This window comes from Carlito syrichta, unplaced genomic scaffold (genome assembly GCF_000164805.1).
Source record: "Carlito syrichta isolate Samal-C Ts95f unplaced genomic scaffold, Tarsius_syrichta-2.0.1 Scaffold309408, whole genome shotgun sequence".
Lineage (NCBI taxonomy): Eukaryota > Metazoa > Chordata > Mammalia > Primates > Tarsiidae > Carlito > Carlito syrichta.
In genome coordinates this window covers 304,792-323,301 of record NW_007253504.1, presented here as the reverse complement: position 1 = coordinate 323,301, position 18,510 = coordinate 304,792, and the positions used below count along the sequence as shown (strand labels likewise).

The window sequence follows — 18,510 nt, the reverse complement described above, 5'->3', positions numbered from 1 at the left end:
AATTTTTTATAGAATATTAATTAGCTTTTTATTAGGGAAAAAAATAACCAGTTTAAAAAATTAAACACCCAGTAGTGGAAAGTCTCTACTCTTGCTCCCATGTTTGTTTTAATTACAGTGCTGGGGAATTCTTGTTCCTTAATTCCCATTTCCCAAGAAGAACCACTGTCGATATTTTTTTTTCTTTTTAAAAAAGAGACAGGGTCTTACTCTGTTGCCCAAACTGAAGTGCAGTGACATGATCATAGCTCACTGCAACTTCAAACTCCTGGGCTCAAGCTGCTCTCTCACTTCAGCCTCCCAAGTAGCTAGGACTACAGGCACGCACCATCATGCCTTGCTAAATTTTTTTTTCTTTTGTAGAGATGGGTTTCCCTATGTTGCGCAGGCTGGTCTCATACTCCTGGCCCCAAGCATTCCTCCCACCTCAGCCTCTCAAAGCACCGGGATCACAAGTGTGAGCCACTGTGCCAGTTCTCAACAATTTAATATATTCCTATATCCCTTTTGATTTTTCCCCCTTTATTGTGCACTTTATACCTACCATTTTGCAACTTGCTTTTTTCTAGTAAACACCATAAAGATATAATAAGCTAGTTAATCTTAGAAGTATTCTTAATTGTTGAAGGTATTCCTTTAATGAGTAATCGTCATGAGAAATGAACTGAATCTGAGCTGACTAAAACTACCTCAGTACCTCTAGAGCTCTTTTAAGGTGAAATACTGTATTCCTCCTAATGTGATTTAGATTGTCACCAAACCTAGTAATATCACTTTCCACGCTTTTTATAAATTATAAATAAGAAAAACAGCTTTCAGAAATAAGTTTATTCTAAACATTTGCCCAGTTAATTTTTATTAAAATTTAATATTATGGGATCATGTCCTGTCTTCTTCACAAATGTGAGAAAGTCTTCAGGCCTCAATCCCATGGTTGCAGCATTGGTCATTGGATGAAAGTATACCTTTTCATGTCCACCTTCCAGAAAAGCAGAATCCAGAACAAATTTCACATCTCCATCATCACAGAAGAGCGCCAAGGGTGTGGCACAGCCTTGACCAACTTTTAGTTTTTCTAGCATGGCTGTTTCATCAGCAAACCGCAGATTTCCACTCCCAACACCTAACTGCTTGGCAAGTTCATTTAAATTAACTTGTCTATCATGAAGAACTGTCACCAGCCAATAGCTGTTTTTCTTTTTGTCTTTAAGAAATAAGTTCTTACTATGTGCTCCTTTCAGATGTTGAATATGAGGCATCATTTCTTCAACTGTAAACACCTATAAAATATCACAATGAGAAGTTTAAAAATAAGGTAATATGCAGTTATACACATGTTTTTTGTTTGCTGGGTGACAACAGCAAGGTTAGGAAATTCTCATTGTCCTAAATTTCTCTGGTAGACCCATCTCTAGCCCATTACCAAATAATTATTTATAAGCCTTTGCCATCACATTTCCTCATCCTAGGACCTCAGGCAGTTTCTCTTAAGCCAGTTTTCTATTACAATGTTCTGGAGAAGCCTTCACACTCTTAAACAGCCTATTTTTGTTGTTGTTGGTTTTTTTTTTTGGTGTGTGTAGGGTGGGGTGGTCCTCATTCTGTCTCCCTGGCTGGAATGCAGTGGCATGATCCAGTTCACAGCAGCCTTAAACTCCTGGGCTCAAGTGATCTTCCTGCCTCAGCCTCTCAAGTAGCTGGGACTACAGGGGCACACCATCACGCCCAGCTAATTTTTAAATTATTTTGTAAAGATGAGGTCTGACTATGTTGCCTAGGCTGGTCTTGAATATTTATTACATTTAAATGTTCGGTACTGGAAGTGTACAGCAGCCCCAAACTTTCCTGTGCCTTAGCTAGCATTCCATTAATCCAGATCATGTGACAAGCTCCACTCTCCAAATAGGTAACCACGAGGGTGAGTGGGTAGGGAATAAGACCCTGGACTAATAGACAACATCAGAAAAGCTGGCAATCTGCACGGGTAAAGGAGGAGAGCATACGACTGGGAGGGAGAACGGTCAGAGAAAATTTGTAAAAGTAAAGAATACTAACTTTTAATATATTTTATCTTTGAAGATCATATTTAGTATCAACTGTCGAGTCCCTGGTAAACTATGTCCTTGCACCACTCAAGTTACACACTGGTTCCGTGAAATATTTGCAAATAAGTCTGCACGTCATTACACAACACCATGTTAAAATTTATGAAAATACAAGGATGTACATCTTAGTAACCACTTTTTGTCACGGTGGTTACTTCTGCCACGCTGCAAAAGTGTAATGAGTTAGCTTTGTGATCAACCTGACCAAGATAGCAAGACGCCAGACTGTACCTTGGTGTCCTGCGGTAGGTATGGTCCCTGACACATCGCGGGCGCTGAATGCCGGTTTACTGCTTGGTAACTTACTTCATCTAAACATACAACGTGAACAACACCCGACACCGGTTCAAGATGCACGAATTCTCAATGTGGAACGTGAGCAAACCACTCCCGAGGGGAAAACGTTCCTGCAAAAACCTCCTGGTCCCCAGTCTGGAGACTTGCTGTCTATCGGGTCCCTCTCGCGCCAGGGGAAATGCTCCGCCAGCGCCACTAGCATCAGGGACGCCTGATCCTGGCGGCCTGGCCTGCAGGACGCTGCGGCAGAGCTCACCCCCTCCGGCCGGGCGGTCTCGGGTCGCGCCTGGGGCCTCACCTCGGGGTGCTCCACGACCTCGGTCTGGATGGCCAGGGCACCGAGCCGTTGCTCCAGCGCCGCCCGCAACTCCGCGCCCGCCATGCCGCTGCCGTCGTGGCAGCGCCCGGGGAAACGGCGCGGACGCCCGCAGCCGCACGGACCGGAGCCTGAGGCGGAAGTGCGTGAGCGGCCGGGGCCCGCGCCGGAAGCCCAGAGCCGGCGCCTGCCGGGGGCGGGTCCACGCGGTCCGCGCGCCCCCCAGCGCGCCTCCGGCCCGCGCGGTGCTCGGGCTTGCGGGGCCCTGCCGGGGCCCTCCTCGGGTCAGCGCGTGTTGGGTTTAGGCAGCCACAGCCACGTAGCCGCGTGCCTTTCAGGGAGTGTGGAGGGGGCCGAGATCCCTATATCGTTCTAAGGCTTTTCGACTTTAATTTGTAAATTATCGTCTTACACTGTTATTCGTCTAGGAATGATTGCCTGTGTGGATTCCTGTTATAAAATAGAGCTAAATCTATATATGATGAAAGAACTTTATATCACCTTTTCCCGAGGTGGTGTGGCTACCTCGTGGTCGTTTTTTAACCTATCCTGGAGTTTTCAGCTCTCCTGGGAAACACTCCCCCTTCAGTGAACCCTGGAAATCCGCGTTGGGGGTTGTGATAAATTATGGATTTATTTGCGCGCTCTTTCCCTCTTTTTTGAGGCGGGATCTCTGTAACCCAAGCCTGCAGAGTGCAGTGGCATGATCACTGCTCACCGCAGCCTCCACATACTGGGTTCAGGTGATCCTCCCGCCTCAGCCTGGCAACTGTGACTACAGGTGTGCTCACCACCACGCGTGGCTAAGTTTTTTTGTTTTTGTAGAGACGAGGTCTCACTATGTTGCCTACACTGGTCTCGAACTCCTGAGCTCAAGCAGTTCTCCCGCCTCGCCTTCCTAACATGCTGGGATTACAGGCATGAGCCACCTCTCCTGGTCCTCATTTATGAATTACGCTTAAGGCTCAAATCCCAGATAAAACATAGATATACCTATGGACGTTTAACCTTAGTGTGAATGAGTCTGGGTCATTTCTGGGGTGCAAATTAAGGACCTAGAGAAGAAAGTCTTTTCAGACGTAATAAGTGTCCAAGTCCTAACCCGCAGGCTTGGAAGAAGCGGCAAAAGAGGAAGAATTCAGTCAGCCTCACAGTTTGATCCAGAATCGGCCCTGGATAGCGCGATTTTATTTTAATTTTTTGAGTTGGAGTCTAAATCTGTCACCCAACTGGAGGGCAGTGGCATGCTCCCACTCACCACAGCCTCGACCTGCTGGACTCAGGAGATCCTTCTGCCTCAGTCTTCCAAGTACTGGAACTACAGGCATGCGCCATCGTGCCTGGCTAATTTTTTGATTTATTGTAGAGGTGAGGTCTCCCCAAGTTGCCCAGGCTGGTCTCGAACCTGCGAGTCCAGGCAATCTTTCACCTCGGCCTCCCAAAATTCTGGGATTATAGGCGTGAGCCACCACAACCGGCCTGAGAGCGTGCAGTGCAATTTTTTTTTTTTTTTTTTTTTTTTTGAGTTGGAGTCTCACTCTGTCGCCCAGACTGGAGTGCAGTGGCTGCTCCCGGCCACCGCAGCCTCGATCTGGTGGGCTCTGGCAATCCTTCCGCCTCAGCCTTCCAAGTAGCCAGAATTATAGGCATGTGCTACCACGCCCAGCTGATTTTTTGATTAATTGTAGAGATGAGGTCTCGCTGCCCAGGCGGGTCTCGAACCCGTGGGCTCCGGCAATCCACTCACCTCAGCCTCCCAAAGGCGCAGGATTACAGGCTGAGCCACCAAGCCCAGCTGAGAGCGTGCAATTTTAAACGTCTGTTTAACCCACCTCTTTAACAATTAAACCATGTTTCCCTTCAAAACTCCACCCAATTATTTCATCTCTGTAGAATCTACAACAGGCTACTTCCCATGGCGTACTAAATTCAGATCAACAGCAAAAGCAATAAACCATATTAAAGAGGATTTAGAAAACAGAAAAGGAAAAAATCACTCAATCTCATAATATTCATGCAGTGTTACTACCATTGTGGTATATTTTTCCAGTTTTGCATATTCCTTTTATTCTTGTTATTTTCGCTGTACATAATGAGTTTTTCAGATGATTGAAGCCTTCCTACATAAGCAGTTATGTATCCTGCCTTTTTTTTTTCTACTTATAAGCATTTTCTTCTGTTGCTACTGTCTTCCTATTCTTTTTTTTTTTTTTTTGAGTTGGAGTCTCACTCTGTCACCCAGACGAGTGCAGTGGCCGCTCCAGGCCACCGCAGCCTCGACCTGCTGGGCTCCAACGATCCTTCCGCCTCAGCCTTCCAAGTAGTCAGAACGACAGGCATGCGCTACCATGCCCGGCCAATTTTTTGATTTATTGTAGAGATGAGGTCTCCCTGCCCAGGCGGGTCTCGAACCCGCGGGCTCAAGCGATCCACTCACCTCAGCCTCCCAAAGGCGCGGGATTACAGGCTGAGCCACCGAGCCCGGCTTGTCTTCCTATTCTAATAAAGATATAACATATTGCCAGGCACAGTGGCTCACACCTATAATCCCAGCACTTTGGGAGATGGAGGCGAGAGGATTGCCTGAGCCCAGGGATTTGAGACCAGCCTGGACCAGCCTGGATAACTTGGCAAGACCTCATCACTACAATAAAACAAAAAATTAGCCAGGCATGGTGGGGCATGCCTGTAGTTCCAGCTACGTGGAAGGCTGAGGCAGAAGGATCACCTGAGCCCAGCAGGTCAAGGCTGCAGTGGCTTTGAGTGTGCCACTGCACTCCAAGCCTGGGTGACAGAGTAAGACTCTGATTCAAAAAAAAATGTGACATATTTGTAGCTGGATCATAATTGCTTTAATCATTTCCAGACTGGTAGACATCCTTGTTAACATTGCATGACATTTTAAATTGCTTGCCAAAATAATTATTTTGATTTATAATTTGTTAGCAATGTATAGACCTGTTTTACTATATCTTTGCCAAAATTGGAAGAATATTATATTTTTTAATTTGCAAATTTAACAAATTTAATGAACTTTTTTTTTTTTTTTTGAGTTGGAGTCTCACTCTGTTGCCCAGACTGGAGTGCAGTGGCCGCTCCCGGCCACCGCAGCCTCGACATGCTGGGCTCCGGCGATCCTTCCGCCTCAGCCTTCCAAGTAGCCGGAATTACAGGCATACACTACCACGCCTGGCTGATTTTTTGATTTATTGTAGAGATGAGGTCTCGCTGCCCAGGCGGGTCTCGAACCCGCGGGCTCAGGCAATCCACTCACCTCGGCCTCCCAAAGGCACGGGATTACAGGCTGAGCCACCGAGCCCGGCAGTGAACCTTATTTAATGTTCATTTCTCTGATTACCAAAGGCCTGGACATTTTTCCATGTTTATTATTTTATTTCCTCTCCTGTCAATTAGCTTTGTTCATGTCTTGGCTCATTTAGTCACTGAATAAATATTAATGGCTTTCACATTTATATATATGACCTCTTCTCATAATGAAATTATGAGCCTTGCCGGGTGCAATGGCTCAAGCCTGTAATAACAGCACTTTGGGAGGCAGAGGCAAGAGGACTGCCTGAGCTCAGGGGTTTAAGAGCAGCCTGGGCAACTTGGTGAGAGCTCATCTCTACAATCAATCAAAAAATAAGCCGAGCGTGGTAGTGCACGCCTAAGGTTCCAGCTACTTGGAAGGCTGAGGTGGAAGGATCACCTGAGCCCAGCAGGTAGAGACTGTTGTGGCTTTGAGCGTGCCCCTGCAATCCAGCCTAGGCAACAGAATGAGACTCCGACTCAAAAAAAAAAAAAAAAAAAACAGAAAAGAAATTATAAGACTTTTATTTGTCTTGTAGTCTCCAAATTGTTTTTCTTTCTTCCTTTTTTTTTTTAAGGTTTGGTTTTACCTATAAGCATTACCCTATTTTAGGTAACCAAATGTCATTCTTTCTTTTTTAAGTTATTCTGATCAAAGTTTGGAAAGTTAACCTCAGTAACAGAATAACTACTCAATCTTTCTTCTTAAGCACATTCAATTCCTTAATTTATTTAAAATTTAGCCTGGCATATATGATGTGGTGGAATCACTTTTTTTAATACATAAATTCTGTTTACTTGGGGATCTCCTCTTGTAAACATTGAGGCTTTGACCTCAATTCTCTTCTCTCCTTATTCTACATACCATCCTTGCATGATCTCACCTATACCTTCATCTTTGAGTAACCTCTTAAGGTGGATATATACAAATCTATACTTCTAGACTTTGCCTCTCCCATGATTTCAAAGGTATTTAAGCGTGATCAGATGCACACAGTGCTTACATTGACTCAGAGTGCTTTTATTTATTTGTTTATTCCTTTTTATTTTATTTTAAAGACGTGGGGTAAAATTCAAGATTAGGTATATAAGCAGTCATTGTACAGGTAAAGTTTGGACCTCCCTTTGGTCCCCACTTTGCCTGGTTTGAGATCAGGTATCCTTATTGATGTTGTGTCCACCCCGATGGATTCACTTTTTTCAGTAGTTTTCCTTTTTACGAATGAAACTAGAATAGCAAAGATAGCCCATTTGAAGAAATGCCACACCTCAAATGATTATCCTTAAATGTTTGGAATCTTTCTAGAATACCAAATTCAATCATGGTGACCTGAGAACAAACAGGAGAAAGGAGAATTGGAATCTGATTGTAAGAAAATGTAAATTATGCCCCAAAGTAGGAAAACATTAACCAAGGGCAGGGTCTCCTTGACAGCTGCAAAACAAGAAAAGGCTTACATTAATAAGTAAGAAATCTTTTTAGGTATTGGATGAAACAAAGGGCAGTTCTAGGACAGGTAAGTTGAAAGCAATTCTATGAAGCTGTGCATACCCAAACAGCAAGTGAGATGATGTTTTAAAAAAAAAAATACTTACTGTAATCTGTGTCTCTTCAACAAGTCTTTTGGAACATTTCTATGTACCAGGATGCATCTATATATGCCATGCTTTGAAAGTATGGTTTCTGCCTTTAAAGACCTTAATTTGCAAAGAGGACTGAAACATTCATAGAGGATAGATTCAAGAAAATGTGCCTCATTGAATGATAGCATAATGAGAATGCTTTAGGAGGGCCACTAAAACCAGGCTGGAGTGGTGCATCAGGAAAAGCATTAGGGGGAAATTGTGCCAGTTTATTTTTATTCGTTTATTTATTGTTTGAGTTGGAGTCTCACTCCATCACCCAGGCTGGATGCAGTGACACGTTCACAGCCACTCCAGTGTTGACCTGCTAGGCTCAGGCAATCCTTCTGCCTCAGCTTTCCACGTAGCTGGAACTACTGGAGTGCACTACCACGCCTGGCTAATTTTTTGACTTAAGTAGAGATAAGGTCTCACCATGTTGCCCAGGCTGGTCTTGAACCCACAGGCTCAGGCAATTCTCTCACCTCGGCCTCCCAAAGTGCTGGGATTACAGGCTTGAGCCACCTCACCCAGCCTGGAAATTGTGCCAGTTTAAAGGGTAAGTAGGAGTTTGCCATCTCCTGTCCCCTCCCCTCCAAAAAAGCTGAAGAAACTCCACGAATTGAGGGATGGATGTGAAATAGCATGATGTCCTTGGGGCATTATGCTCTCATGCCACAGTAGAGCAGAATGAAAGGCCTGTCTTTAGGACACAAAGCTAGAGCTACACACAAAGGATCCTACATGCTATGCTAGGGAACCCAGAATATCCAAACATAAAAAGGCATGTTAAATTAGGGACCTTCTCCCTAGGGACTCCTATATTCCCAATCATATTTGCAACATTTAAGGGCATAAGAAAAGTTCATAACTTAGTAAACAAGAAAAAATGTAGGGAAGAATATAGACAGTATGACTTCAAGTTTGCTTCAATCTGTATATCAGAGTTATTTTGAATTAAAAAAAAAAAAAAGAAAACCTGCCAGAGTCCAGCTCCAACAAGAGAGTCAGGGGCCTGACTGGGGAGAATCGGGAAGCGGCAAAAAAGAAAAGACAAAGACAACAGGAATCCTCTTCCTGGGGAGAGCTCAAGACTCTGCCAATTTTTATTCAATTCTTACAAGCTTATATAGTTTTTTTACTGAGGCCTCTACCCACAAAATGTATCCCATGTTACACATTAAATGTTTACATCATGTTTTTTTCTTTTGTTTATGGGGAAGTTGACTTTTACAAGTTTCATTTTGTTTCTTCCTGCTACCAGGTGGTGTAACAAAATACCAGTTGCCAATTTATCAGCCACGTCCTGTGACCTCTAGGTCACCTGAATCTCTTCCCTTCCCTATTCTATTTCTTTTCCTTTACTAATCTATTTTCTTAATTCTACCCTTATATAAACTTTCAGCAGCAATATATTGACTTGTTTTTTCTTTTATATAACCACCCTTATCTTACCCACTACGAATTCTTAATACTATTAATTTAAAATTTTAACTTTCTTAATTCTAATTGCCTTATCTATATTACTTTCTATTTTCTTATCACCTATTTTACACTTTATATTTCTAAACAAAACATGTCTAAATCTACACTTATATATGAAACTAATCTTCTAATCCTAAATGTATTCAATTTTAAACCTACATTAAGAGTATATAATTTTAAGTTTACCTTAAAATTTAATTATTTCCTATTCCTTATATTTAACTAATACCTACATCTGTAATAAACATTTATCTTTTAATTATAACTGCTATCTATTTAATTCTAATCCTTACTTTAATTTTAACCTTCTTTCTAATTAAACTATAATATTTCTTAAATCAAAAGTCATGTCTGTGACTTGTTTTTCCCGAAAACACCTGTTTTTGGAGATACTCTGTCTCAATTTCCCACTTCCTCATCAATCACAACTGTCAATGTTGTTACTTATAAAAGGTGTGAGGAAGTACTTGTTTTTCCTTTTTAGCTAAAGGTTGTAAAATTTGCATTCCCTTGTCCCTTCAGGGGGGAAATTTTTTGCTGTTGAGCTCTTTTTACATTTTTATACATAGGTTTATTGCTAATTCCACATCCTTGCACATTCTAAGGGGCACTCTTTTTGCTGCAATCTCACCTCCATTATGCCTATGTATAATTTTTGCTGTCAAATGTCATCATCCATTTGCGCATCTATTATCTCAATTAAAGAGGGAACATTCTCAAGCCTATGCACACAATCCTTCAAAGTTAGGGAGGGTCCGTCAACAGGATCCATGGGGCTTTGCCTCCGTCATGGCCGCATTTTACTGGGGTCTTGCTCCCAGCCGGCGTTTTTCCTGTTTTCAGGTCCGTTTTACCTTACTTTTACTAGTGATTGCGGCTCCCGGCAAAAACCCAAAGTGCTATCATCTTCTTTCCCTAGCCTCACTCCAGGAAAATTGGTTTCTAAAGGCCCATGGCAGAGGATTCATCTCAGAACAGATGATGGAGGCTAGTTCCTAGAATAAGGGAGCAGAAGGAAAAGCAACTGGATCTAGGAGGAAATCTAGGAGTTTTCCCAGGATCAGAAGAGAGGGTGGGGGTATAGGAGGTAGAGAACAGTGCCTTATTGGCACTCTGTCCCTCTAGTAGGTGGCAAATGTGAACTTGCTATCAGTAGAATGGAGTCCACTGGGGCACCATTGCCAAAGCACAGGACACATAGGTACTTGTGGGAGTCCAGCTCCAGCCGGGTTCAGGGGACCCCAAAGATGGAGATGGCATCGGCGATTGGGGGGAAGAAGAGAGAAACAGAGAGAGAGGGGAAGAAAGAGACTGAACCCCTGTCTAGTGCAGAAGCCATTTATTGGGAATTACAACGGGTCCTTTATACACAGTCAGGTGTGTGAGGGGCGTTCCCTACCCACCAGATGTTCTTTCAGGTATAATCCCATAACATATGTTAAACCTAATCCATGAAACCTTAATCCATGACTGCCTTTAAACCCTTTTCGTACTGCCTATAAACCCTTTTCATATTGCCTATAAACCCTTTTTGTACTAATACCAAGTTAAACAATTCTACAGAGAATTAAGTACTTACTTTACAAACTAAAGTGGCCCATCCCAGAATGTTTGGAATGTGGTCCAGTCCAAAGTTCACAGTGGGCTACCTGCAAGTAACCCAACCGCATTCTTTCAACAAAATGGCTGTCTTCTAATACTATATTCTACAATTTACACCTTATTCAACTTCAATAAATCCTAAGATCATGACCCAGAAGCCTGTGGCCAATACTAAGGCTCTTAGATGTGATCTGAGTTTGAATTGTAAGTTGTATGAAAGCCAAAACTGCAGTTTGTGGAAGAATGGGAGCAATGAGCTTCTAAAGTTAGCTTGTGTTCGTCCCAGTCTCAGAGATTTATGTTTTGAGCTCACAGGAGCTTAATCTGGTTAGTGCTGAGTAGAAAGGGGGAGGAAATGGGGTCAATAGCTCCTGAATGCATCCTAGTGGTCTCGGGGTCAACGGCCCTTCCTGATCCCTAACGCTCAGTGGGCCTCCGTGGCCGGCTCCCAACAGGTACTCTCTGAAGCATTATTGCTATGGGAGGAGCTGTGAGGAAGACGATAACCCTACAGCCTGTGGACCACACTTTCCCAGTTTCCAGGTTCCTCCTAAATCTCAGTTTCCTGCCTGATGCTGTGGAGAAGGGATGAACTCTCAGTTATAGTCTCAGGATAATTTTTCTTCCGGTTCCAGCGTGAGGGCTTGCGCTACATAAATTCAGTTCGTTTATTGTGACTGAAGATCAGCTAAGTGCTGAAGGTAAAGAATAATAAGCAAAACCAGATTGCCTGCCCCTACAAAGCAAACAGTCTAGTAGAGGAGACAGGTATTAATCAAGTAATCACAGGAACAAATGTGAAATTGCTTGAGTGGCAAGAGCTAAGAGAAACAGGTGTGGCTGGGCTCGGTGGCTCAGCCTATAATCCCGCGCCTTTGGGAGGCTGAGGTGAGTGGATTGCCTGACCCCGCAGGTTCGAGACCCGCCTGGGCAGCAAGACCTCATCTCTACAATAAATCAAAAAATCAGCCGGGCGTGGTAGCGCATGCCTGTAATTCCAGCTCAGAAGGCTGAGGCGGAAGGATTGCCGAAGCCCAGCAGGTCGAGGCTGCGGTGGCCGGGAGTGGCCACTGCACTCCAGTCTGGGCGACAGAGTGAGACTCCAACTCAAAAAAAAAAAAAAAAGAAAAAGAAAAACAGGTGTGCAATGCTTTGAGAGCACATAATAGAGGAATCTCACCTAGTATGGGGGAGGGAAGTAACAGGTAAAGAAAAATTTATCTGAGGAATTGAAGCTTAAACTGAGATTTGAAAGATGAGTGGAATTCAGATAGCAAAGGGTAAAGAATAGCGTTCTAGGCAGAAGAAGCAACATGACACATGTGCAAAGGTGGGAGAAAGCAAAAATAAGGAAGCAACACTGAAAGGTGGTCAGGGTCATTGGTGTGCAGAGAGCAAGAGTGGCCAGGATGTGGCTATATTTCCTATACACTAGGGCTGAGTCTTAAAATTCTTACCTGAGTCTGGCATGCTGGCTCTCGCCTATAATCCCAGCACTTTGGGAGGTGGAGGCCAGAGGATTGCCTGAGCCCAGGGGTTGGAGACCAGCCTGGGCAACTTGGTGAGACCTTGTCTCTACAATAGATTAAAAAACTTAACTGGGTGTGGTGGCAGGCACCTGTGGTTCCATCTACTTGGAAGGTTGAAGCGGAAGGATTGCCTGAGCCCAGAAGGTTGAGGCTTCAGCAGTGGCTGCACCCAGTCTGGGCAATAGAGTGAGGCTCCAACTCAAAAAAAACCCAAAAAAACAAAACAAAAAAAACCTCACCTATTACATATAGATTTGTTGAGGTGGTCATTTCTGGGTGGTGGGACTATGGGAATTAAAAAATTTTTCTTTATACTTTCTATATTCTGAAAACTTCTATGTTGAGTATATATTATTTTTTATAACTAAGGAGGGGGAGAGAGTAAATAAATTAGTAAAAATAAAGAAATGTAAGGCAAGTCTGAAAAAAATAAAAAATATTATTAAACAATTATAAAGAAATGTAAGCCAAGTCTCCACAACTAAGATCGCAGGAGAGTATTTTCAACAAAGATTTCAAAAGAGAAGAAAGTTAAGGTGTAAAAAAGGCAATAACTGACCGGTCTCGGTGGCTCAACCTGTAATCCCAGCACTTTGGGAGGCCGAGGTGAGTGGATTGTCTGAACCTGCGGGTTTGAGACCAGCCTGGGCAACTTGGCAAGACCTGGCCTCCACAATAAATAAATAAATAAATAAATAGCCAGGCGTGGTAGCGTGTGCCTGTAGTTCTGGCTACTTGGAAGGTTGAGGTGGAAGGATTGCCTGAGCCCAGCTGGTCGATGTTTGGGTGGCCATGAGTGTGCCACAGCACTCCAGCCTGGATGATGGAGTGAGACTTCAACTCAAAAAAAAAAAAAGGCAATAACCGTGCATACTAAATAGAATTACCTTCTAATTAGTGAAATTACTGAAATGGGTGACCACATTGTTTGCTTGCCGGGGAAAACACTAGTTTCATGCAATGTGAACCAAACCCATCTAATTAGAGAACAACTGGGTTAAGCGGTGAAGTAGCACGTTTCTCTTTTGTTCTCTACAAAACACTCATTTAAAATTGCATGGTCATAAGGAAGCTTTACTTTGTACAAGCAACCGCTTACAGAAGACAAAGACCCTGCTGTGAGCCCCCACTGTACTGTAAACACCCTATAAGTAACTCTAGGGTACTGTAATTACTGCAATTCAGGAAACCCAGCAGAAGGTCAGTGGAGCAAGACCTGCTCTGAGCTGTCCAAACCAGTCTTAATTTTTTTGGCCTAGTGAATCCTAGACCATTAAATTAATGAATGGATCCTTATATTCAGTGTTATTACATGGTCTGCAGGTGGTACTCATAGCAATCCAAGAAGTACTATACAAGAGTACTGTAACAGATTTTTTTCCCCTACTTTGCACATGAACTAGGGATATTTTCTTTAAATCTTGCATTTCAGAATAGTTTGATTGGATTAGGAACTACTTTAGAATTTCTCTTCTAGTCTTAGTGCCCAAGAAAATAAATTTTCCATGATTTAAATATATTAGATTAACTTGCAAATTAAATGTATTTGGATAATTTTTTTTTTTTTTTTTGAGTTGGAGTCTCATTCTGTCACCCAGGCTGGAGTGCAGTGGAACACTCATGGCCACTGCAGCCTTGACCTGCTGGGCTTAGGCAATCCTTCTGCCTCAGCCTTCTAAGTAATTGGAACTACAGATGCAGGCAATCCTGTCACCTCGGTCTCCCAAAGTACCAGGATTATAGGCTAAGCCACCATGCCCAGCCTACATTATTACTTATAATGGCTGTATAATATTTAATTTATGTACCCAACTCCACATTTGGAAATGTCCAATGACTTAAATATAAGTCATTTCCAAACTTTTCATATTATTATAAATAAGACTATGATAAATGTCTATATTTCTATATCTACATCTCTTTGTGTAATTATTTCATTTATTCCTTAGAATAAATCCAAGAATCTGCAAGGTTACACACAACACATTTAAGTTATTGATAACTATTGCTGGATTGCCCTCCAGAAAGATTCCATAAATTTACATGAAATCAGTGTCCTATTTTCCAAATCTTAATTGAGAAGTCTTTGATTACCAGAGTCAAGGATATCAAATAAGCAAATTATTATTGTGTTGTAACAATACACAATGATTTTGCTTTATGTTCTTCAGATTTAGGAAAAACAGCAATATCATTTTTGTTACTAGTGTAGGCTGATGTATCTACCTCACCTTAAATAATCCTTAACTATCATCTGATACCATCAAGATAAAATATAAACTTCTCTACTAGAATGTAAACTCCTGAGTACAGTGGTTTTTGTCTGTGTATTTACTAATGATAGCCGGGCTCCAGAAGGAAAGTTGAGCTAAGTATATGCTCAATTACTCTCAAATTTAGTAATCAGAACTATTTCCTCACAATCTAATTGAGTAAAAGAGCAGAAAGAGGCCCAAAATTGCATGAAATGAGCTCCTTTCACAGAAAAGAATTTCAAGAGTAGGGAAGAAACAGCTCCAAGCTACACTTTAATTGGCCATATAGTGTTAATGCTTTCTCGGCTGTTGCTTTGTCTTTTAACTGTGTTTTCATTATCTTGATAGTACAGTGCATATAGGCTTGAACTTATTCCTTCATCAATCACTAGGGATGTGACCTGGCAAGTTATTTTAACTTCTCCAATGATAATGCATCCCCTCTGGTTTGATGACAAGATTGAATCAGATGGTAACTGTAGAACATTTAGAACAATACCTGCCTGCTAGCAAACATCAAATGAACAACAGCTATCATTTCTATTAAGGTTTAGTGATTTCCCCCAAAACCACACATTTAAAATAAATTGACCTTACAAAAATTTGACTCCTAGATCGTGTTGTGCATGGCCCCCATCAGAGGGCCTGGGACACTGGCCCGAGGGAAAACAATTTTGACCTTTAGATTGCCAATTTCTTCCTGGGACAGGCTATCGAATCAGAGTAAAGGAAGACCAAACCCCCAGTGGGCACCAAACCTACTAATGTGCTAAGAAGAACTGCTGTATAAAATATTAAATATAATAAATAATATCTGTCCCTACTACATAATTGGCAGTGAAAAATGATAGTTTTGATTATAACTATGACTGATAATTTTAGAATGCCATGATTCAGATTCTCAAGTCTTTTCTAGTTCTAAAATTCCTGGCAACACTTCTCTAGAAAATTTATATTGCTGGGTTTTTGTCTTATTTTGTAAAGTCAACAAATGACAGTTGAGATGGAAAACAAAACATGTGAATTTTGTAAATTTGATCTGCTTTCCTGCAGGCTTGATGAGATCAGCTTCTTCTTAGAAGACACTCAATGCCTGTGTTGTTGCTTGTGATTTCCTCCTTGTTTTAGGGAACAGGCCCAGGAGAGATGACTGTAGGTCTTCCTAGTACTGTCTTGCCAGCATGCCGCTCTTACAGAAGGCACCATTTACTCCTCATTATTAACAAAAACTATAGTTGGTCTGGGTATTGAAGAGAACTAACCCTCTCAGGGAGCTTTTAGTCAAGACCTTGAAAGGCAAGAAAAAAGTTGGTAGAAAGGGTAAGATGAATGGCAGAACTAACGAGTCTCCAAGTTATTTGCTAGACAGGGAAGGGATGGCTGCAATCCAGCTGCTTTTTCTGTTTTTTTCTTTTTATTACTGTTCTTCAGATTCAAGTTTGTTTATTGGGTATTTTTTATGACTTAGCATTTAATGGCTTCTCAGCAAGGAGATGGCAATATGAAACATATTTGTGGTTAAATTGGCTACTCCTATGTCCAAACATAGTTATGTCCTGCTGTTGATATGATCAGACTTTTACAAGGCCATTAAAGGAGATGAGATATGCTGGGAACAGATGCCCTTACTCATCCTTTCCCCTTCTTTATAACTCAATCCTAAAGCCACTGGGGGAAGAGCAAGGCTGGTATCCACAATGTGGCGATGAGGATGGGGGCTCCAGTGGCCCCATAAAGGGCATAATTTTAGATTATAGAAAAGTTGCAAAGGTACTAGAGGGAGTACCCAAATGTCCTTCACTCAGACTCTCCTATTGCTTTTTCCTCCTGAGATAGAGTCTCATTCTGTATCCCCCAGGTCGGAGTGCTATGGCATAACTCACTGTAACCACGTACTACCATGTCTTGCTAATTTTACTGTTGCTCAGGATAGACTTGAACTCCTGGCCTCATCAGATCCTCCAGCCTCCCCAAATACTGGGAGTACAGATGTAAACCACATGCCAGGTCTTCTCCTATTGTTAACTTCTCACATCCAACAGAAGAGTATATATATTCACTTAAAAGGGTGGACTGGCCTGGAAGTACAAACTGGAGAAGGGTATGAGCACAGAGGAGGGGAAGGTGGTCAGATTCAAAATTGCTTTGAACAGGGGAACTGATCAAATAATTAAATGTATTAAACCTTATGGGAGTCAAGTTTCTCACTCTCAGAAAAGGAGGTTCAGTGGCTCAGCCTGCAATCCCGCGCCTTTGGGAGGCTGAGGTGAGTGGATTGCCTGAGCCCACGGGTTCGAGACCCGCCTGGGCAGCGAGACCTCATCTCTACAATAAATCAAAAAATCAGCCGGGCATGGTAGTGCATGCCTGTAATTCGGGCTACTCGGAAGGCTGAGGCAGAAGGATCGCCAGAGCTCAGCAGTTTGAGGCTGCGGTGGCCGGGAGCGGCCACTGCACTCCAGTCTGGGCGACAAAGTGAGACTCCAACTCAAAAAAAAAAAAAAGAAAAAAAAGAAAAGGAGGTTACAAATATAGAAAGGGAAGAAACTAGAATAGTTTATTAGTTTGGAACTGGTAATATCAGTAAGAAGTCAGGGTTTTCAATGTGTCTAGATAGACATAGAAATATACATGTAAATATGTGCATATATGTGTATATTTTCTCCACCTCTGTCCACTGAGAGGATCTGGGAGCAGTTAAAAATCAGTAACAAGCCGGGCTCGGTGGCTCAGCCTGTAATCCCGCGCTTTTGGGAGGCTGAGGTGAGTGGATTGCCTGAGCCCGTGGGTTCGAGACCCGCCTGGGCAGCGAGACCACATCTCTACAATAAATCAAAAAATCAGCCGGGCGTGGTAGCGCATGCCTGTAATTCTGGCTACTTGGAAGGCTGAGGCGGAAAGATCACCGGAGCCCAGCAGGTCGAGGCTGCGGTGGCCGGGAGCAGCCACTGCACTCCAGTCTGGGCGACTGAATGAGACTCCAACTCAAAAAAAAAAAGTCAGTAACAATGCCGGGCTCAGTGGCTCAGCCTGTAATCTCGCACCTTTGGTAGGCTGAGGTGAGTGGATTGCCTGAGCCCGCGGGTTCGAGACCCGCCTGGGTAGCAAGACCTCATCTCTACAATAATCAAATATCAGCCGGGTGGGTATTCATGCTGAAATCGGCTAACTGGAAGGCTGAGGCGTAAGGATCGCTGGAGCCCAGCAGGTCGAGGCTGCGGTGGCCGGGAGCGACCACTGCACTCCAGTCTGGGCGACAGAGTGAGACTCCAACTCAAAAAAAAAAAAAAAATCAGTAACAATGAATACACTCAACACTCAGAGGTTCAATTATAAATCATCCTTCACTTAAAGGATATAAGGCTCCTTTTAGGAATTTATTCTAAAAAAAGAACTGCACTAGCTTGCAAAAGTGTATGTCCAAGGATGTTCACTGAAACATTGTTTGTAATTTAAATATTGGAAACAACCTGTAAGTCTACCTGTGGATTATGGTACTTACAGACAATGGAATCTTTTATAGTCATTAGAATGACACGGATGTATTTTTATTAGCAGGGACAATTTCCATTATATACTGTGAAAAGACAAAAAACAGCATTTATTGTATGAATCCCATTTATATAAAGTCGTATGTGCATGAAAGGGAATCCAAAACCCCAGAACAATTGTGTATATATTCTTACATGCTTAAACTTCAGTCATCTTCAAAGTACTATCCACTTGATGCAATACACCTACCAAGATGCTTTTTCCATTGATCAAAACAGTTTTTGAACTCGACAATTTTTATGCCTTGTAGTGCTTCTGCCACCTTTTGTTTCATCTCTTCCACGTCAGCAAAATGTTTCCCTCTGAGGACTTTTTTCAGCTGGGGAAACAAAAAGAAAGTCTCTTGGGAGGAGACTGGGTGAATAGTGAAGGTGGGACGTGGAGGTCATGCTGTTTTTTGGTCAAAAACTGCTGACGCTAAATGCAGCCTTTCACAA

General features: G+C 42.6%; 1 protein-coding gene across 1 annotated transcript; it reads right to left on the bottom strand.

The window, feature by feature from the left end:
* Window positions 1-810: 810 nt before the first annotated feature.
* LOC103269636 (prolyl-tRNA synthetase associated domain-containing protein 1) lies at window positions 811-2,818 on the bottom strand. Its single transcript, XM_008067201.1, has 2 exons — window positions 2,701-2,818; window positions 811-1,280 (listed from the first exon to the last, which is right to left on the bottom strand). Exons 1-2 carry the CDS (start codon window positions 2,782-2,784, stop codon window positions 849-851), a joined length of 516 nt encoding a protein of 171 aa, XP_008065392.1. The 5' UTR covers window positions 2,785-2,818; the 3' UTR covers window positions 811-848.
* Window positions 2,819-18,510: the final 15,692 nt, after the last annotated feature.